This window comes from Leptidea sinapis, chromosome 21, assembly GCF_905404315.1.
Source record: "Leptidea sinapis chromosome 21, ilLepSina1.1, whole genome shotgun sequence".
In the NCBI taxonomy this organism is placed as follows: domain Eukaryota; kingdom Metazoa; phylum Arthropoda; class Insecta; order Lepidoptera; family Pieridae; genus Leptidea; species Leptidea sinapis.
In genome coordinates, this window is record NC_066285.1 from 4,384,691 (window position 1) to 4,407,582 (window position 22,892).

Below are 22,892 nucleotides of genomic sequence, written 5' to 3' on the forward strand. Positions count from 1 at the left end.
ATCTCGTATCAAATGCCTAATCATGAGTGTTCGATGTATGTCTGAAGCTTAAACGGCACTGCAGTGGAATAGGCAGAGTATCCCTTACTTGTGAACTAGACTTGCATTTCTCGTATAAAATATCATATAAAAATACTTGCATAATATATGTGTTTAAATACAATATTCATTCATTCTTCAGAACTGTTACAATCATTTTACATTAAAAAGTTTATCTCTCAGAAAAATTAACTTTCATCCATAATTTCAACAACTGTCACAATTTTCGATCAGGTCATGTGTGCTGACGCGAGTTTAATATTTTATAACCATTCCAAGAAAAGTGTTCAACGCCGCTAAAGAAGTTATCATTGCAATAAGTATTATTTTTGTACTAGATTGAAGAAGAACTCCAAGCCAAGATTTACATGGTCCGGATCGACGAGTGCCTTATAGAAAAGGAGCAATGCGAGGAGTCCTGTCGCAATGTGTTGATGAAAAACAACGTGCCTCTCTCCGTTTTCACCAACACCACAAGCTTTGTTGGTGTGTCCGCTAGGGTTGAGTCCGAGTGTACCTGCGATATTGAGGAACCACTTATATGTTTGAATGGAGGTCAGTTTGATATACAATCACACATAACTCATAAATGACAATATATTTTATTTAAAACTAAAAAAAATGCTTCTAACTATATTTACAACACTTAATATTATCATTACATAATATTAATGAATTAATTGAATAAAAGAGGCGCGGAGAATGTACAAAGTACTATCTTCGCGCCTCAATAAGGCTACTGGAAACCTAGGCGCTGGCAGCTATTTCGGTCAACAGATCAGCCTAGCTATCCAACGCGGAAATGCTGCCAGTATTCTTGGTACACTTCCCCGTAATGATAGTTTTAAATTTTTATAATCATGGTATTGTAAATGTAGTTATTAAATTAATTATAAGTTAGTTAATTAATTAAAAATAATTTAAAAATTAAAGATTTTAAATCACTCATTAAATGTCAAAATGATATGACTTAGAACTGAAAAAACTCAGCGGGACTCTTGTTTAAAAAATATTAATATTATAAAAAATATAAATTAAGTACACTAAATGGAGCCGCCTCGGTATAATAATTACCTGCACCAGTATACATCAGATTCTTAGAAGCCCCATCAACTATCAAGTAGTCCTGCAGTAACAGCTTAAAACCGTTAATATAATTTAAGGGTCGGGCAGCTTGTAAATTAAATCACCGACTCTATACAGAAGTAGTAGCAAAGAATGTTATATCTTTAAACGAGCAATTCTTGTAAAATGTACCCTGTATATATACATATATAGGGTACATTTTTAGTAATACATATATTTTCAAACTTTGATCCTTCTCAGCAACAAGAGTCCATTGGTCCAATAATACAGGATGTATTTTTCTTTTAATCTTTCGGGTCGATTTCCGTCAAAAGTTGAAGAAATATAAAGAAACTAAATATGTAGTTATTGTTTTCTTATAAATTGAGGGCATGACTCCTTTCACGACTTTTCTCTAAGACACGTAGTTTCCGACTTGGCCATCACCGCCCTTCTCAAAAAACCCATCCTGTATATTCAGAATCTCGGAAATCGCTCCAAAGATTTTAATGAAATTTAGAATACAGTTAGTTTCGGGGGCGAGAAATCGATCTTGCTAGGTTTCAATTTTAAAAAATGTAGTTTTATCCGTGTTTTAATGAGAAACAGCTACAATAACATTAGAATACAATGGTAAATTTCGCCACTACAAGACTATTATGGCTGGGACATTAGGTGATCCGGAAAGCAGAAGACCCCGATTCGAATCCAGATGTCCAATTAATTTTATTTTTATTCAAGTTTTGTTTATTCTTAAAAATCCGAGCAAGGCTCGGACTTCCAGATATCATATCATAGTAACTACAAGACTTATAAGTTATAATCAATATAATAACAACTTAATGCCAAAGACGCTATGAAAAAAAGTTTGTTCATTAGCATATAAAATTCCTGTTTTACTTTTTCTCGCTGAAAAATCGTAATAGTAGTAATTAAGTTGTTATTTTACCTGTAAGCTCATTTGTGCTCAAATTATTTTACTTGGTCATTAATTCAGTCGCTTATAAAGTCAGAACCAATTATTAAGAATCCATGGCTTTAATCACCTAAGTTCAACGAAGTAAAGAAGTTTGAAGGAACCTGCTCCTAACAGTGGTCATACTACAACTCTTATATGAAAGACTAGCTGACCCGACTGAAGATAGTCATTAATATCATAACAGGAAATAAATAAAATGGATATAGTGTGTTAAACTTAACAGAGACACATATGCCATCGCGGACTTTTCTGTAGACCTATATAAGATACAAAATTCCACCATACATTGTTTTATTTAAAATAGTTTAGACAGCGTTTTCGTTGAAAGCTCCAAGACGACTTATTTTTATTGACATCTCCAACAAATACAATATTTAAATAATAATAAAATAAAAATATATACAAACAAAAACTTAACAAATTATATACTAAAACCATCCTCGAGAACCAAGCTATCAAGCTATATTGATGAACATGTCAAAACGCAACTATTTCTAGGATCTGTTGGTCATAGAACTCACTGGCTAAATCGCAGAACATTGATTTATTCATTCCGCTTGCTCAATATAAAAAGATAATACTTAATTTACACATGTGACTTAGAAACCTTGTTTTCATATTTTCATTATTATTTAAAATTACATATTACAATATTTTTAGATTTTAGTTTATAAATTGTTAAAACTTCTGTCCTATAAGCGTAGTAAAAATTATGAATGCTGTGGTAGCTTATAAGTGAATTAACTCTTATCCATTTTATTATTATATTTTAAGTTTAAGCATGTAAAGAGTGTAATTTGTTAGTTGCCCAAATATATATATATATATATTATAAATAAACATGAAAATCGGTGCTATCGTTTTTGAGTTTATCGCGAACAGACAGACAGACGACGAAGGACTTTGTTTTATAATACGTAGTGATGATAATTGACTTAATAAATAATTTATATAAGTATACCTTTTTACAAAATATATACTTATTAATGTGTACTAAGTTATTACTATTATAAATATATTTTAAATGAATTATTATTATAAATAAGAATGGTTTAATTATTGTTATATATTGAGTGGCCTGTATTCAATTACTTGTGTTTACCAAGAGGTAGTGTAATTAACTTGTCACACATCTCAAACGCTAAATTGCCGTAAATATCGCGAAGTATTTAATGAAATACGTCACGATTTCCTAACGTTGGTTCTATATAATATCTTTATAAATTCAGGACTTGAAACTCACAGTATTGCCAAAAAGTTTCTCATCGCTTTCAATAAGCATTAGAACATCAAAGACATACTTTTAACACCAAGTAACCGTGAAAATTGAAACCAAAGTATGCGGTCCATTTATTGTTCTCAAAATTTTGCTACAAAGGAACTATTAGTTAAATGTAAAGTTTGAAAGTTATATATTATCTTTCTATAAAACGCATCTTCACTTTTAGGTTGTCTTTATAACAATGTGTAAGTTAAAACTGAACTTTCTCATAAGAACGTTAAATTGTATTTTAAGCATCTCCTTTCTTTTCATCTCAATTCGTTCCTCAAAACAATAAAATAAAATGAAAAGTAAATGAAATTTCTGTAGAGGTCCTTAATTCTTTCGCTAACGATCCGGTACCTAAAATATATGAGATTAAAATCCAACATTTCTATTTACTATTACGTTAAGACTGCGTTATTATGATAAATCAGATATTTTTCCGATTAATTCACATATTAACTGCCTCTCAATATCTTGTTGTTAATGTATGTATTGTAAATATATGTACAGAGTCATATTAGCGAATTTTCTGGATACTCTTATAATCCCAATGTTTACACCAGCAACAAAAATACTTAAACTTTCTATAACATAAATGAGCTTTAGAATGGAGCGACCGCCGCCAGGCTATGGAATAAATAAATTTTATTAAAAAAAAGTATTATTTTGTTCTTCTCATGTCAAAGGTAACTTTTTTCGTAGATTTTGACGTTCAATGAGTGATTTTAAATTTCTTGTTTTTGATTTGAATTTGCTTAATTTTGCATTTAATAAATTTCATCCTTTGAGGTATGAGATCAGTTTATTTTGTTATCGTCTTATTAACTGGAGTGAGTAATTAAAAGCTATAATTTATGTGTGTTTGCAACAGGTACCCCATTCGCTGATAAATGCGAGTGTCCGGATGGCTGGAATGGACCACGTTGTGAACAAACATCACTTGGTTTCCACGGGTCTGGCTGGGCCATGTTCCCTCCTCCTGCCTCCTGCCACGAGGGACGCTTGACTCTCACAATCACAGCTCACTCACCTCACTGCCTCGTCTTCTATCTAGGACCACTGAAGTTTAATCCACTGCTTGACGTCCAAGGTATGTTCAATTAAAATGCAATTGCTTCTCATCCCTCCGTACCTGTTGAAATAAAAGGTAACTTTTTATAAGTACAGGGTATTGGCCAGTGCACTTAGACACTATCGGCCTGACAACACCGCGCCCCACTAGCATCAACTCTTCTTGCCTAGGCACCTTTACTGTAAATAGTCGTCAAAATCTATTTGGAAGTCCAGTAGTGAAGTAAAATAAGAAACCTAAGACAAGAATCTCGGAGGACCGAAGGAGGCGTGAATTTTATGTTTACCGAGGAAACAACAATTTAAATCCTTAATATTAACTGTACAGGCAGACAACCAACGGTCGAATTTATTTCACAATATCGCCGTGGCCTTAAGTCAAAAGCTTCAAGTAAATTCCGGTAAAGCGGAGTTGGTAAATATTTTGGCGTACATCTAGCTCAACTTACCCCAACACTTTACATCCCAGTTCGCTAATCTTTTTCAGTCAGACTACTATTGTGTGTTTGCTTATATGGATAAGCAAACCACCTCAAAATTTTATATCGTACATAATAAGTTTTAATAAATTACTTTTAAACTGCGGGTTCGGTCGCAGTGGTCGTATACAGCGCAATCTCTTAATGATGCGTACAAAATAATTAGTTTTTATTGGATAAATTAAAGGTGAATCCGAATTAACTGACGGTTTTATCATTAATTGCTTGGATGCCCATTTAATTTTATTATTGTTTTACAGCAATTTATAGGCGAGCGTAAGACTTAATAATAACTGAATACTATTTATGATGATAATAATAATAATAGCCTTTATTAACAATCTATAAATAAGTGCTGTTACATTACTTATCTTAAATCTACTGTTTTAATTTGTTTATATAAAAAAAAGGCTTAAAGGCCGGCAACGCTCTTGTGATTCCTCTGGTGTTGCAAGAGAATGTGGGCGGCGGTGATAACTTAACACCAGGTGACCAGTACGCTCGTTTGTCCTCCTATTCCATAAAAAAAATATAAAAGTACTTATGTAATAATTTACTATATTAGACACCGGTTTCTAGATTGTCTTGCTTTCCAGCATAGGCCTCCCAGGTGTTCTCCACACACATCCAAGACCAAGCACCAGCCACCTTTTGTATATCATGTTCCCATCTTCGATACTGTCTTCCTTTATTTTTACCACTGTCACCATTTAGTCACTTCTTTTGTCCATTTCTCTTATTCTTATTCTTACTTTAACTGATTTTGATTGACAAGTTGAAAACAGTCAGCGACGATCTGGCTTTAGCTCCTTAGTATTTTGTGTGTATATTACGCGTTATTTGGTTATCAGGTTGATTATACCCTAGTATATTCTTAGTCTGGATGGATTATATATTATAATTTAATATATTGTATATATCACATACTCAATATATGTAACGGACAGATGGCCGTTGGAGCAGTAAAGTCCTCGAATGGCGACCACGTACCGGAAGACGCAATGGTAGTAGGCCCCCCACAAGATGGACCGACGATCTGGTCAATATCGCCGGAATACGTTGGATGAGGGCAGCACAGGACCGGTCGTCGTGGAAATCTTTGGGGGAAACCTATGTCGAGCAGTAGACGTCTTTCGAATGATGATAATGATATTCTTAGTCTTTGGTCCAATTCGTTTATCATTATAAATTTTTATTTTCCTCCTATGTAAAATAATATTGCCCAAGCAGTAAATTAAAATTAAATGTCTTGTATTGTACTCCCGAAACAAAATGCCGGTCACAAGTTGGTCACTTGGCAACGGGCAAATGTAATAAGCAAATATTTCTTATCGCGTTGCCAAATTGGCAATAATGTAAAGTGTTTCCTCGCGAACTCAACAAACCTCTTTATTGCTTCGATCTCATTTATCTCAATGAGCTCTTTAAACAATAATGAAAATTTATTACCTTTATTGAATTTTTCATGAATTATTTAAATAAAAATACATACTTATGTACTCACGCAAGAAGTTATACTTCTTTAACAAAAATCCTTAAAAAAAATCCGCTTGTTATTTTACGTTTTTAGAAAGAACAATGTTTTTAGAACAACAAAGGAAGGTATTAAATACAATTAATGTATTATTTTACTAGCTGGCCCGACAGATGTTGTACTGTACATATTAATAAAATACTTTTTTTTTATGAATTTGTCACTAATACTTCATAACATCAAGAATTATTTCGTAAAAATATGCTCCCTGTTGTTTTAATGAATTTGTTTCACAACAGAACTGTCAAACCGTGCGTCAATAAATTCTCTCATAGAATATATGTCCATACAAAACAAATATTGGAAATAAATATGATTATGGGTCCCAAATCGAAACAAAAACTATCCTATCTCTCAAGTTGGACTCTACTCCAAGAAGTAATCCCCATTACAATCCGTTCATTAGTTTAGGGAGTTCACTGGAAATAAACAGGACGCCGTATATATATGTATTAAGATATTGTTATTTAACATTAAGTTGTAAATTATTAGCTCCAAACCAATTTAATATATATTTTCCTCAATAGAAGTACAACTTCAATAAAAATCAATTTAAATAAATATAGATGAATTTTGATCGAATTATATACTTAACTGGCTATCGAACTGCGGGTTGCGGGTTCACTATATTTCATCTTATTGTCATTACTATACATGAAGTATACCCACTTCGAATTCCAACATTACACCACAAGGTGGTAACATATAGTATATCAGCCTCACCTTGCCATCTGAATATCACTTTTTAATTTCAGTTTATTAATTATCTAAGATTGTTTCGTAAATGTTTCTTACGTCATGCTTTTCTGTTGATGACAGTTTTGAGATATACACAGTAATTACAACCACAATCGCTAACTAGTTTAAACTATGTTAAATATAGGGCATAACCAAGGTTTAATTTGGCTGAAGTTAATCCCTCCGCTCCGACGGAATCTAACTTAAATGTGGCAACCCAGTTCAGCGCGCGAGTTATTTAACTTTAATCGTCGTAACAATGTTGCCAACTACTAATGTGACACGTTCGTTTGTTGAAACTTGAGAGTTCGGGTTTGTTTCAAAGAATTTAATAGAAACATCAGTTCTCAATGCAGTATGTATTTAACTATTTTTCACTAGCTACCGCCCGCGGGTTAGTCCGTGTGGATTTCCTTTGTGCGGTATTATTATAATCATTGAATCGTATCACATTTTTCTATAGATATAGGGATAGTTTCGTCAAAATCAGTCCAGCTGTTTTCTAGATTTGTCAGAACGGACAGAAAGACAGCGAAATATTTTTAAAATTGCTATTATAATTATGTTGTACAGCAAATTCTCAAAAAATATTACGTACGACAAATTATTATCAAAATTAAACCCACAGAAAATGCGTAAATAAAAATAAAATTAATCGAAACCCATTGGGATTATTTAATTAATTATAAATTTTACAAAGAAGGTTAGTTTAGCAGTTGAATTTTCCGTTAGCTATCATAAAATGAAAAAAAATTAAAGCCAACGAAAGTTCTTGATAAATAATTAGTATTTACTCAAACCCACGACGAGCGACATCTCAAATCAGTTTCCTAATATGCAAATATTTGGGTTGAGCAGGTTATCAACTGTAAAGTAGATTCTGTAGGTGAAGCCACAACCCGAGAGATGAACAAAGCATACAAGATTTTATGACGATACGTCATTCGAACGGTTAGCTCAGTTGGAAGAGCACTCGCACGGAACGTGAGATGTCGTCGTGGGTTCGAGTCCCGCATCGTTCAAATTTTATTTGTAAAAAAAAAGCAACTTAACTCACTTGTAACATAGTATACAATTAAAGCTACATAAATATCGTAACATGTCCGTTGTACGGAAATTGAAACAGTTATTACCAAAACACTGATGTCAAAAACATAATCTCAGTTATTTTCCATACAAATAAGTAGTAAATCTTGAAGGGTGCTTGAAGCGACAGCGATGTAATGATTTTTTAATGACCACCTAATGACGTCGGCGTACGAGTATGTTATGATTTATGTTCGATCGCGTGTACAACTTCTAATGAATATGTTATCTGTTCGGTAACATTCTCGACATGGGAAAATAGAGAAAGAATTATTGGAGAGGCTTGTAATGTAACGTAATTATTGTTGGCCTTTATGTTACTGGAGTAGATATACCCATAAGTATTATAAGTATTTATAACGGTGGTTGTATAGTTGACAATGTAACAACGTTAGTTTGACAAATTATAATGTTCTGGCTGCGTTAGGTTGAGAGCTCAAGAGAGGTACTTGAGCAGGTATTTAAGAATAATTGTAAATCTATCTCTGCTGTCTATTGAAAATGGTCTTTGTTTGAGGCTCTTTCACGCCTAAATCGCTGATCGTATCGACATGAAACTACCACCATTCGATGTGAAATTTAACCTAGATGGTTTATGGCTACTTTTTTTTTATTATTTGTAATAAGACATATATAATATAAATATATCGTTAAAAAGCGTTACTAATTTTACAAGTTGAAATTGCATACTTTTCTGAGCAGCATATTTAACTTTAGGTTCTTAGATTTAATTATTTTTAGCTACTAGAGTAACCTCTGTACCTACTTCAAACAAAATTCAAGGGAAACGCGGGAGAATTAGTTAGAGTTTTGCAAAATGAAAAGGTTCGAATTAGGAAGGTTTTCTCTAAGTAAATAACCGACGTTCAGAGGCTTTGCAAGAGAAATATACGACGTAGAGATAGTTTATATTTGAGGCAATTATTGGGTTGAAGTTTGGCTTTGAAAGATTGGACAGAGATTCTACTGTATTTTATTGATTTAATTAATGTTATTTATAGTGTATCAATTTTGAGATAATATATGTGACTTATTGTTATAAAAAGTATCTTGATCAGCCATCTTGTCATAATACTAAATTTTACCACCACATGGGAACCACGATTATGTTTGGCATCCCACCACCAAGCGTTTCGCATGAAACTTTTTGCCTACCTCAGCCACTTTGAGGAATAATTTTCCTGCTTGAACCTTCAAGCTTACTGATAGGAGTAGAACTTCTAAAGCGGTAACGCATATATATCTTGACTTCTAGTATGAAGGATATCTGTCGGGTTTTCAAATTCTATCACATTTGTATTAGCCCCAAATAAAACCAAAGTTAATGGTAACCCTAAAACAAACTGAAATATTATCTTTTTTAGACACGCAGATTTGTTATTCACTACGCCATACTTTAAGAAGTCTCGGCACGACATTTGTTCAAGTCCAAGTTTCATTATTCGAATTAAAATATTTTTTTAATTTCAGACTTCATGTCTTTGGAGTTGGTCGAGGGCTTCCCGGTACTGCTGGTCAACTACGGTTCCGGAACAACGCGGCTGAACAACAGCGTGGTGCATGTTGCGGACGGAAAGCCGCATCTCATTGAGATCGTCCTTATGAGGAGCTCTATAGAAATGTTCGTGGATAGATGTCAACTGTCCACGTGCATGAGTCTTGGAGCGCCGACAGGACCTAGAGAAATATTAAACGGTGAGTTATTTTAAAATAATTATTGATGATCGGGCAGATCACACTGGTTGCGAAACGGCATAATATTTTACCAAGAGGCTCCTTGCACAGGATGCCGGCTAGATTATGGGTACCACAACGGCGCCTTTTTGCTGTCTTTTTGCTGCTTTCTGCCGAAAAGCAGTATGTGTAAGCATTATTGTGTTTCGGTCTGAAGGGGGCCGTAGCTGGTGAAATTACTGGGCAAATGAGACTTAACATCATATGTCTCAACGAGCGTTGTAAATTGTAGTGCCGCTCATAATTCTTTGGGATTTTCAAGAATCCCTCCGTACTGCATTGTAATGGGCAGGGCGTATCAATTAACATCTGCTGAACGTCCTGCTCGTCTCGTCTCTTTATCATATAAAAAATGCACTAATAACGCATACTAAGTAAGCCCGTTAAATGATTTGAAATGTTACAAATAGACCTAGTTATACTTTTGATAGAGTTACTGGTTTAGAAAATATTATAATTTTCGTTTCCGCATTATTTAAATATTTAATATGGCGCGAAATGCCTGTATGACGTCATAACATCGCGCAATGAGTGTATGTAGTGACATCACAGTGGTTAGCGACTGCGATCTGCAGAGCCTAGCTGACCAACAAAATTTTCGGAAACAGTACGTCGTATTCAAAGTATATTTACCTATTTATTTTGTTTTGAATATAGCATACAGTAGAGTAAAAATTTATTCAGTTACATAATATTATTCATTCTGCCAAAATATCCTTGTCCGTCGGTTACCCATATCATTAAAGTAATATTAAAGAATACATAATAGCTAATATTTATTACGTACTTGAGAAGAAGACCTTAACTGTTTGTAAGACGTGACGTGTTGTGGACAGTTACCCCCTTATTCATAATGGTCCGCTAACTTTAAACAGCCGCTTAGCAGTGTTTATTGACTTAGGTCAATAGAAGAAGACAGAGTGAGAATTAGCGATGCTTTAAGTTAGGAGACTATTATGAATAAGGGGGTTAGTATATGAGTGTTGGGTTCACCTATTAATATATTATTTTATTAACTCTCAAAAGACAAGTAAATTTTAAAAAAATCTTTTGACATGGCTTATAGATAAATGTTTTTATTCCATAAATGAAATGTTGACACATTACATTAAATTGAATTGACTTTAAAAAGTATTAATTATTGTCTTTAAATAATGACATTTAAAAATAATAATTATAATTTAAATTGACCTAAGTGCTTAAAATATAGAGTTTATTAATGTTAAATTAATTATAATAATAACTAGAATTTTGTAATGAAACGAAAAATGTAATAATAGTTAATAATAATTTTGTATGCCAGAAATGGCCGATAACATTGATACGTTAAAACTATTAACACCCATTGTTACATGTTTTCTAGCAAAATAAAGGATTTATTTATAAGTAAACCAGGTGACCCGACAGACGTTGTTTTGTATATAATAAATAAAATAATGTTTTTATATGAATTTGTCAATAATATATCATAACATCAAAAATTACTTCGTAAAAAATGCTGTCGTAATGAAATTGTTTCTCAGCAGACCTGTCAAACCGTGCGTCAATAAATTCTCTCATAGAAATTATGTATGGACACATCAAAGGAAAAACAAATTTGTTGTTTCTATTTTATTTAGCAGCATTTTCCTATTTATTTACCTTTCAAACCTTCTCTGGACTTCCACAAATAATTCAAGACCAAAATTAGCCAAATCGGTTGAGCCGTTCTCGAGTTTTAGCGAGACTAACGAACAGCAATTCATTTTTATATATATAGATTTAAGGAATGACCTTACAACATTATAATATTTTAAATTATTAAATTAACATTATCATAAACTAAAATTATTAAGTACTTAATATTATTTATTAAACATACTTATTTAAATATTATTCTCTGTCGCGGTAATACCTAACGGGTAATATCTGGCAATCTACATGTAAACATTGAATGAATGTAAATGTCAAAGTGTCATGAAGTCGCGCCCTATAATTTGTTTGGAATGGCTTTTATACTTCATATTACCTATTACCTCAATATATAGACATAATAGAATTACCTATATATGTTATAATAAACATTTTACAACTCTTTCAAACAGTCAACGCACCGCTGCAGCTAGGTGGCGCTAGTATCGACCTCCAGAATCTCGCACAGTCGTTCGGGTGGCGACATGTTCCAACCAATCAACACTTCGTTGGATGTATTAGCAATTTCACCTACAACGATTATGTAAGTACTTATCCTTATAAGAAACAGTTTACATATTCAAACTGCTTATTTTTGACTCCTATTTGTTTATTTGGATACACTAACCAGCTGTACATACGGTATATATTTATGCCTAGTCGATACTAGGCACGATATTTATACTATATTGTTATGTACTATAAAAATATATGAAAAGGAATACCAGTTTATATAAATATTAAAATTACTGAACATTTTTAAGAAGTAAATGGAAACATTTTGTTCCACATAGAAAGTATAATGCAGCGAACGTAAGAAGCTTTCACTTTTTTCTTATTTTCATAAATTGAACTCTTATTGTCACTCTGTGTTAAAGTTTTGTCTCCTTTGTTTAAACCGACGTTTCTAGAAAGTTTCCGAATACCATCTCTTAGTTTCTAAATTGGCAATCTTGTCTCTTTGAAATTTCTCTTCGTAACGTAAATATAGGTTGATAAGACGTTCTCTTATTTTTTAAATAAAGAGTCCCTTAAGCTAATTACTAATAACGTTATCATATTTTTATAGGCGTAGGAAGCAACAACATAAATGTTTGTCTTTTGTCAAAATCACTATGACAAAATTTTACTACAGGCTGAACATGTTTTACAAACTTAAATTTGTCTTACAAATCTGCGGGACTCATGACGTTTACCAAGTGCTGCTGCAATATTTATGTAATTGTCACTCCCTATGTTAAATAAATATTTTTTCTTATTATCGTGCGCAAAGTTCGATTTTGCGCATGCATTTGCGTTCGCAAAGTATTTCTTTCCCACACGCTGACAAGAGCGTGCGGGAATGTAACTGAGTGTGCGGAATGTTTGAAAATAATTATGGTTCTCGAACTTTGCGCAACTTAATAGGAAAAATAGTATACGATACTCGTGCGCACATAGGTCATCCTGCGCTCGCGTCGCGCGTGCGAGAACGACCTACTTTGCGCACATGTATCGTAATGTACTATTCTATTTCTAAAAAGACGTCTTACCGTTATATATAGTTAATAGTGACTGTTACATTAGGTCTTTGCGTTGCAGTGAGAGAGGGTTATCGCTGAACTGTATAAAGCCATTATACAAACCATTACTATAAAGCTTATGAAATCTTTTACTGTGTGTGCCATCTCCCGAAAGAATTTGATTCTTCATTCCAGAGTCGTTAACCAATAACACTTTTTGTATACAGATGTACAATTTGGGATCGCCATCTGTGGAGCACAATGTAGACCCAGGATGTCAAAGAAGTGTGTTCACAGCTATCACGTTTGGAATCGATACCAACTTCCTAGTAGCCATACTTGTTTGCATCGCTATATTAGTCAGTAAGTACCATCTCCTCATACAATTCAGTCAATTATGTGCGCTAAGCATGATAAATTCTAAACTATAAAATATCAGTAGTAAATAAACCATTTTATCTTAGATTTATGATCCTCTCCTCTGCTCTCCAGCTAGATACCGCAGGGGTAAAGTGCGGCAACTTACACTACGCCCGTCTCGTGTGATTTCGTGGCGAACAATGTGTGACGTTGGCGCGTCACAATCTTATGTTCTGTGAAACTTTTAACTAATTTAATTGTAAAATAACATTAACGATACGGTACAAAATTTGAAAGATGCCATTTAGTGTCAAGATGCCACGCACACAAGCATTTTATAGTTGCCGCAATACAAAAAGCTATTTTAGTTGTTCTTAGGTAGTTTAGTATATAGGTGTAGCGCAGCTGAGACCAACCTTAATCTAAGCATTTTATACACAACTTACAGAAACAAATATAATGACTGTTATTTCTCAGTGACTATAAATTAAAAAAGAGTTAACAAAAATTGTTACAAATACGCTGAAAATAGTGATTTTTCACCGTCACAAGACATTGAAATGAATTGCTTGGAACTTATTCTAGTAGGACCCATAAAATACATTATAGTTTAAAGTGTGAATATCTACACTTTTTTATGAAGTCACATACGTTATTAAGATTATGACAATCCAATAGCAATAATTAATGTATGAAGTTGTACTGAAAGTAAAGAAGAATTGTGGAAGGGCTTAGTGTGCCAAACAACAAGTGTGGCTTTGAAAGAGATATCTTCTCTCTTACAGAGCCAATTGTTTCCGAAATAATGGTAGTGATTTAACTAAAAATATAGAAAGACAATTCTAAAGGAATTGATTTTGATAATATAAATGCCTTTTTTACCCTAGATGACGCTCTATGGAGTGTTAGTATCTTATGTGGTAGTAAAACTGAACCTTCTTCCAGTTCTACTACTAGCCGTGGTAGTCCACCGAAAGCGTGCCGACTCGTGGGCAGAGAAAGAGTTGGATGACATCAGGGAAAATATAATAGCGTACGAGGACGAAGGAGGTGGCGAATCAGATGCGGGGTATGACCTGCATGTGCTGCGGCAGATGTACGACGCACCGCCCAACGAAGCAGACGGTGCCTTCATGAAAGCACCTGGTAAGTATAAACTTTTGGAGTGGAACTTCTCACACCCTTACAGGTCCCTTACGTCTGGGATTAATTGTACACATTAAATTTGTAACCGAATTGGTTAGATTTGAATGAGCGACATCTTAAGTCAATTTCCTAATATGCAACTATTGGGGTTGAGATGGACCAGAGAGATGAACAAGACATACCACGATTTACGATCCATGCGTCACTTTAACGGTTAGCGGTCGAGAGGCGCGAGTTCGTGTTCCGCATTGTTCATAAATATTGGTTACAAATTTAATTGGTATAGGTGGTAATAATGTCTTAAACTGGAATTAAATAACAATAGTTGAAAACAAGTTGACCTGTCAAAAGTTCCTTATTATCAAATGATCTCAACGGAAAGGTTCAAAAAATCAAATTAAAAGTATAGAAAATCACCAAAAAAGAAAATAAAATAATACTTAGATTTATCATTAAATAAGTACCTACCTATATTAATGAATGTCACCAAATGTAGCTTACTCGATATGCTTTGGTGTAACGCCCACAGGATTTCTATAGCTTCAACAATTAACTAGCATTTTGGACATCCGATAACTACGATTACGTGTAATTTGTTATCCAAAGTATAGTAATTATTTTTTGTGACGACACATTCATGTTAAACGCCTCACCGATGGTTATCGGATAGGCACCATAATATTATAAACCATAGTCTACACTAAAAAGTCCAGTCAGTGAGGTTTGATAATAACGCCATCTATTGACATTTTAGAGTTAACAAAAATGTTGTAGTTTGTCTCACACTAATTCTTTTGCTTAATATGAAACACTAGCTATGTCATTAATAAACGCGAAGTAAAGTTATTCCAAAAAATCTTTATCGGCCTTACAAATAAGTGTAGTATAAAGTTATACCTGATAATAAAACAAGATTATGCAAGATGTTTACAAATAGATATCTTGTTTATGATTAGTTTATTCGGACGTATGATGTTTCCACTTTTAATTTGCAAGGCTGCTTGACATTCGCAAAACTTCATAATTATCGTTGTATTGACAGTGTTGTCAGCGATATAGTCAATATTTTGCATATTCTTGGTATATATACAGGTATAACTTTAAACCAAGTTTATTTGTAAGGCCGTAGGTATGTCTTTATCTTTACCTTACCTTACCCTTACCTTTTAAAGAAGAAATTATTAAGAATAATAAATTAAAAGAATTAAAGAAGTAATTTTACACTTGGAGTAACTTTTCATTGCGTTTATTAATAAGACGAAGATAGAAGCCTGTCTTTATTAAATTCGATGTTTAACAATTTAAGAAGAAATCAATCAGGCACACGTCGTACAAAATTTTTGAACAAAAAATGATATGAAAATGGAATTGAAAGACCATCTGCCGCGTCCAATCAATTACAAAATAATGCTTTAATCAGAAGAAGTTTTAATTATTTTGATTTAGGTGACGTAGCCTACAAAATCTGCCACTGTTTATGTAAATATCTACCCACCTTATATTATATGGGTAGATAATGTACATATGTTGAAATAAGATGAATATAATTCCCGGCATAATATTATTATCTTCCAAATTAATAATAATTAAATTTATTCCGTTTATAGGTCAGAATGCCTAGATCAATAGATTATAATTTCTGATTAATTATCTCTCACCAATAGAAAACTGAAAGTAATCTTAATTTTCTTTAATATTCATATATTTATAAATCTATTAAAAATACTCATGTAAATTTAACGGCACCCAACCATCTATAAAAAGCAGACAGCTAAAAGTTTTCACAATTTGCATTCGAAAATCTTAGGAGTTACGCCTTCCATATTTGATAAGACCGACGATGAAATTCCTCCTAAGAATTTAAGCTGCGATTTGCTTTAGGATTTTCGTGAAATTGCTTAGAATTTCATTATCATAATATTATTAAAATTAGTGTCGACACAAAATATCTTTTACTAAACAGACATTGTTCAACAAAATATTATTTTTCCGTACTTATTATAAAATCAATACACTTTTTAACGTGTCTATGGTAAATAAATATATTTCTATTTCTGTTAGGGGCATTGGCCTCCAAATCTAGTATCTGTATCTGTGAATGTGAATATGTATATTTTTCAGTCCGAAGATTATAGTTACATTCATATGCAACATTCCACATTTAAGTCTCCGTGTGACGGGCGAAATGCGACTTGATCGGGCTCAGATGGGTCTTCTCATTCCATCACTTATTACAATAAAACAACTTGGCAGCTTGTTTTAAGCCATTCCAACACTTTTAGTCAGCCCCCTGTCATAAAGGAAAATTAAATATTATTTGTTACTAGTTGACCCGCAAACGTTGTTTTGACATATAATTAATTTCAAAGTTAGACCATTTCTTGTACATTGCAACATTACTTTATTATTTCTAAAATAAACGTAGCCTAAGTTACTCCTTATTATATCAACTACCTGCCAATAAAAGTCCTGTCAAAATCGGTTTAGCCATTTCGGAGATTAGCCGGAACAAACAGGCAGACATACAGACAAAATTGTAATAAATGTTATTTTGGTGCATATATATTCATAAACATGTAGTCAAATTGGTTATTTCAATATTACAAACAGACTTTCCAATTTTATTTATATGTATAGATAAAATATTAAACAAAAATTAATGAAGTAAATTTTTACTAGGTTTAGTAGGAGCAGCGCCAGATATATCCGGTTTCCTGGACGACAAGAAGTCGGTTCTGGATCGCGACCCAGAGATAACGCCTTACGACGATGTGCGACACTACGCCTACGAAGGAGACGGCAACACTAGCGGCTCTCTCTCTTCACTAGCCAGCTGTGAGTAATAAAACAACTCAATTATTAATATTATATATTATGTTTCATGATGAAGGTAATAAATATATCATGGAGAGCGATGTAGAGTTATACAAAAGGTACATAATTATTCCAAATTATAAATACAATGTTAGGGTGGTTTGTTCATGGAGAGAGGATGGCTGAAAGTGGATGGTACTTTAATTTGTAAAGGGAACAATTTTTGAATCCGCGATATTTATTTGTTAACGATTATTAACTTGACGTGGGAAGGCCGGTCACGTGGTTATCTATTATTGTGGCTAAGAACGAGTGTACCCAGAACGCGCGTGTGATACAACCGCCTCGCTCGATTGTTCTTCCCTGACTGATTGCTCGGCGCTCGCCTGCACTCGCACCGCACGCGTGAACTAAGACGAATACCGAATCATCTTCGTAATGGCTTCTTGTGTTCGACGTTTTTGAGTAAGACATACTTATTACTATTATTTGTCAAAATTAATACAACGCAGCCTGTTGACAGACATACAGACGTCTGATACACAGCAGAGTCCTTAATAGGAATTTACAGTTTAAGATTCTCAAAGGCTAATATGCTAATAGGACTGCTAGACTTCTGGAATGATCTGGGCTGGTCGGAGTAAGAAGACATTTTAAATACGCACAATGGCCCAATCAAAAGGCAAAATGTGTAATCAGCCCAGCTAAACTAACTAAGGTAGATGTAATAGGCTGAATTGACTACCTAAGAACAATTAAGGCCCATTTTCATTCAACAAAACTGGGACTAACAAATTTAAAACACTAAAATTTCAAATATTGTTATAACAGCGCTGTTGTAATTCAAAATAATGCCACTTTGTTCCTCGTAATGCGATAACAAAAGTGTACAGTGCAATTTTATTTCCAAAAGCTATTTTCCTAAGTGGAGTGTGATAGTAAAGCGAAATAAATTTTATTTACACACTGCATTTATTTGTTTAGTGTAAAAAGCTTTCGGTTTGGAAAAAAACACTGTGAAAACTGGATTAAATTAACAGGTTTCAAAAAGGTTTTTTATGAATTTCATCAACGGCTCGTCCAAATATCGTCCATATGTGATCAATTGTAATGGCCAGTATTAACTTTAGCTCTCTGCTATGATTGATTCCTTTCATGAATTATTACATTTGCACTTCTAGCTAATGGGAACTATTTGAATTTCGAATGTTATATTTTTTGAAACGTTGCAACCTTCTTAGTAAAAAAAAAAACAATTGGCGGGAAATCATTTGTCAATTGTTTTTTATCACACATCAGTCTTACGTACGCAAGGAAAATATAATTTAGTCGAAAAGATTTTAGAGCGATGATTTTTTATGTTTCTAAAAGTTCTCTCTCTCTCCGCAAGACTGTGCCGCTCGTTTTCAAAATCCTTTTGGGAGGGAAGCACCTTACTTGGGCACCGTCAGGCGATGGTTTGCTGAATTTGAGAGAGGTCTGGTTTCTTTACATGACAAATTCGAGAAGCCGCGGAAAAGAAAGAAAACCCGCGGATTACCTATGAGACAATTCGAGGACTATTGGCGATTGGTATGAGCCAAATTCAGATTTTACTCGAAGAGTTGAAAGTTCGGAAACTTTGTTGTCGTTAGATCCCTCATGAACTGATAGCGAGCAGAAGCGGGCTCGCGTTGTATGCTGCTCACAGATGCTAATGTGTACGACCACTGACATTCTGATGCTGTTTATGACACAGATACGAAACGTGGATTTATAGTTTTGAACCAGAAAAAAACAGCATTCTTGTGAATGGGTGTTTGATAATGAAAACAGGCCAACAAAAGTGAGGCAGGCGAGAAATACGTATTTTATTCTACCTAAACGTAACATATTGCTTGTTTTCCGTCCCATAAATCTCGTATAGATTCCGTGACTAATCTAATAAACGAGAAAAGCGTAATGAGGTCAGATAAATTAGCAGAAGTTGGTAAGTAGGCTACAACAATCGCAGAACTACGCTTTATATGAAGTACGGCTCCATTGACTATAAATTTATAGACGGATAATAATTCAATATAAAAGTCTGTCAAAAGTTTTTCAGCTAATACTTGTTAACACCTCTCTACTTCAAACCTGTGGGAGGTTTTTTTGTACCTACATAATGCCGACTAGGTACCAAAGCGCTGGTTTTTTTCTGCAGTGAAGCATGATAATGTGCAACCATATGAAATGGCTCGGCCAATGAGCCTATACCATCTTAATATGTCTCAATGTGACAAGTATAAAGAAGCCTGAGTGCTTACTGCATAGGAATTTGCAGGGCGTAGCACTTACCAACAGATGAGCGACTTGTACGTTTTTTCGCTCTTTCTCCGAAAATAATGTACATTGACTGCCTATTTTATGTCTTCAATCTGCAGTTCATTCAGTGCCTGAAATAATTATATTTTAATATTTATTTATAATATAAGTAAAATTATCTTTAAATGAAGAATCATAAAAATTTGCAAAGAAGACCCATTCTTATTCCTAAAATCATATATGATTTTATGAGAGGGTGTCAAAGGGCACATGTGGCTTAACTAAAGTAAACAAACCAACCGCTCATATTCATAATCAGGACACGCCCTTAAATCAGACTATCCATTTATCTCTTCTCCCATATTGTCAGAAAGTGAAACTCCTCCACTGGAGCTTTTATACGTCTTCTAATTCAACCAAGATTGGCTTCGATTTATTAAAGTCGACTCTAACAGTGAGACGCTCCTTTGTACTGGATGCCGGCTAGATAATGGGTACCACAACGGCGCCTCTTTCTGCCGTGAAGCAATAATGTGTAAGCATTATTGTATTTCCGTCTGAAGGGCGCCGTAGCTAGTGAAATTACTGGGCAAATGAGACTTAACATCTTATGTCTCAAGTTGACGATCGCAATCGTAGCGCTCAGAATTTTTGGGTTTTTTAATAATCCTGAGCGGTACTAATGGGCAAGGCGATTACTATCAACTCTACATCCTGCTCGTCTTGTCCCTTATTTTCATAAAAAAAATAACATATGCAATTTTTTTCCAAAATCGACAGACCTAAGAAAAGCAGAGCCCTGGTGCCTGTCTACAGCTGTGTGACTAGTTAACAAGTCTCTGGTTATAATAACTAAGCGACAGTAGCTATTATAACATGTTTCATATTATGTGTCGACGCTTGGCGCACAGCCTATAGTTTAACAGAAGTCATAACACTTATAGTATTCGACGCTCCATCTATTCCAGAAACGTCTATGGCTAAAGTGAGTCAGCCTCAGTAAAATCGTCACGTAGTTTGGCTCCAAGCCGAGCCGCAGTGTCCAAATCGTTTAACGTAAGTGTGTAAACCGTTCGACACTTTGCAATATCGAATGGTGATCCTTTAGCACATTAGCTGTACGATAAAATTATTAATCCTCCTGTCTTGTAAAGAATCGCTTAAAACTCATGAATAGAAAAGAAGAAATTGTATACTCAATAAAATTGTGTAATATTAATAGGTTATAAATTGACAGATATGATCATCACATATCATGTTTTTAAGCTGTATTTTGAGACCTTTGCACGACCGTTTATCGTCGTGTCAGCAAACTATCTCTTAATCCGCACAGAGTGTTTATTGGTAATGCCGCTATAACAATAAAAAAAGGTGTTTAAGACGACATCATAGAAGTGAAAAGACCAGTCTTCCTTCCTCCTTCCTCGACTCGAGCTGACTACCCGAACGATCCTTACATAGTCGGGTGAGACGGTCTTATTCAATACTCAGAATAAAAGTACTTAGATCTCTTAACGATTTTTCACTTAATGAACCAAGATGGCTTATTGTACAATGACACTTAACTGATTTAGAATAATTGTGAATCCATTAAATAGATTTAATATCAAATATTAGGTATTTTAGCAGGACTTTCAGCTCGTGGTAATTAATACGCCCTGCCCATTACAATGCAGAGTTGCTCAGGATTCTTGAAAAATCCAAAAGTTCTGAGCGGCACTACATTTGCGCTCTTCACCTTGAGACATAAGATGTTAAGTCTCATTTGCCCAATAGTTTCACTATCTACTGCGCCCTTCAGACCGAAACACAGTAATGGTTACACATGACTGCTTCGCGGCAGAAATAGGCGACGTTGTGGTACCCATAATCTAGCCGGCATCCTGTGCAAAGGAGCCTCCCACTGTTAGGTTTGTTTCGGCTTTATAATAATATAATGTTTACCAAATCAATATGGTTCATAACAGTGGCCTGCATCACAGCAATCATAAAATAAATACGCAATAAAACCTTGACCATTAAAATCGAGTTAAAACTACAAATTACAATGTAGCAAATCGCTTGTTCTCCGATTTTGTGCTGACACATCGAAAAAGGAGTAATGTTTTAACGTGCGGTAAAACTGAAAACTTCGAAATCGTTATAACAATAATTGGGATTATCAGTGCCGGATAAAGCAAGCGTGGGGCCCGTAGCAAAAGCTTTCAAAAAGCCAACCACATCTTAACAGACTCAAAAATTACGATCAGGCGAGATGAGTGGGCTTAAATATGCGGGGCCTCTTTTCGGTCGGGGCCCGTAGCACTATTGCTACGGGGTTAACCCGGTACTGGGTGTTATGTTCCTACTGCACGATAATTTCGCGAAATGTTGTGATAATTTAGGTGGGTTTATGGATGGTTAACTGTTTATGGGCTTATTATTATGTGCAAAGAAACAGCCAAAATTATGTTACGCGGTCATCTTCCAGAATGACAGGTGATCTGAGCCATAGTCTTAGAATATACAAGCGTATGGACGACCTGAAAGTTCGATCCAAGCGTGGCTGACTGTTTACGACTTTTCAATCAAAATCGGTTACAGTTGCAATAGATTCACTTTCCTTTTCTATCTTGCGGTGTCTTCGTTAGAATTGTCCATCCCTCTCACACGTGTATGATTTACGCATCACAAAATTATCCATAGTTCGAAACGCGATAGGACCGAGGTCACATCGCTGTGCTACATATAAGGAGGGGTACGGATATCTCAGGAGAGACTGTAAGGGTGAGTTGCACCATCCCACGGTATCGTTTAATTTCGAACGGTAACGCTAAATCGTTCGTCAAATTAACGGTTCAGCTTAAAAAGACTAGTACCATCTTTATATTTATTTCTATGTATGTATTTAGTAAGTCTTTTGTGGGGGTATATGCTTTTACAACAAGATCCCAGAAATTGTTCAAAACAAAAGTATTACGATATTCAAAAGAATTATTAAACGTTTGTGTGGTTAATGATTCCACAGGTTGGGAATGGGGCGACCGCCCTCAGGCTATTGAATAATAAGTATAATTGTACAATATTACTTTGTAAACATGTTTTTTGATGACAAAAGAAAAGCCCGCTGAGTTTGTTGCACCCA

The 22,892-nt window shown here is 34.3% G+C and overlaps 1 protein-coding gene across 2 annotated transcripts in view; it reads left to right on the forward strand.

Moving 5' to 3' along the window:
• The window catches only part of LOC126970402 (DE-cadherin), a 199,558-nt gene that overhangs the window by 170,056 nt on the left and 6,610 nt on the right, over positions 1-22,892 (forward strand). For both annotated transcript variants that reach the window (XM_050816231.1, XM_050816232.1), the window contains 7 exons: positions 378-594; positions 4,222-4,440; positions 9,729-9,953; positions 12,077-12,207; positions 13,393-13,528; positions 14,471-14,671; positions 17,351-17,506. In XM_050816231.1, the coding sequence (XP_050672188.1) occupies positions 378-594; positions 4,222-4,440; positions 9,729-9,953; positions 12,077-12,207; positions 13,393-13,528; positions 14,471-14,671; positions 17,351-17,506 (1,285 nt within the window). The remainder of the gene's footprint in view (positions 1-377; positions 595-4,221; positions 4,441-9,728; positions 9,954-12,076; positions 12,208-13,392; positions 13,529-14,470; positions 14,672-17,350; positions 17,507-22,892) is intronic.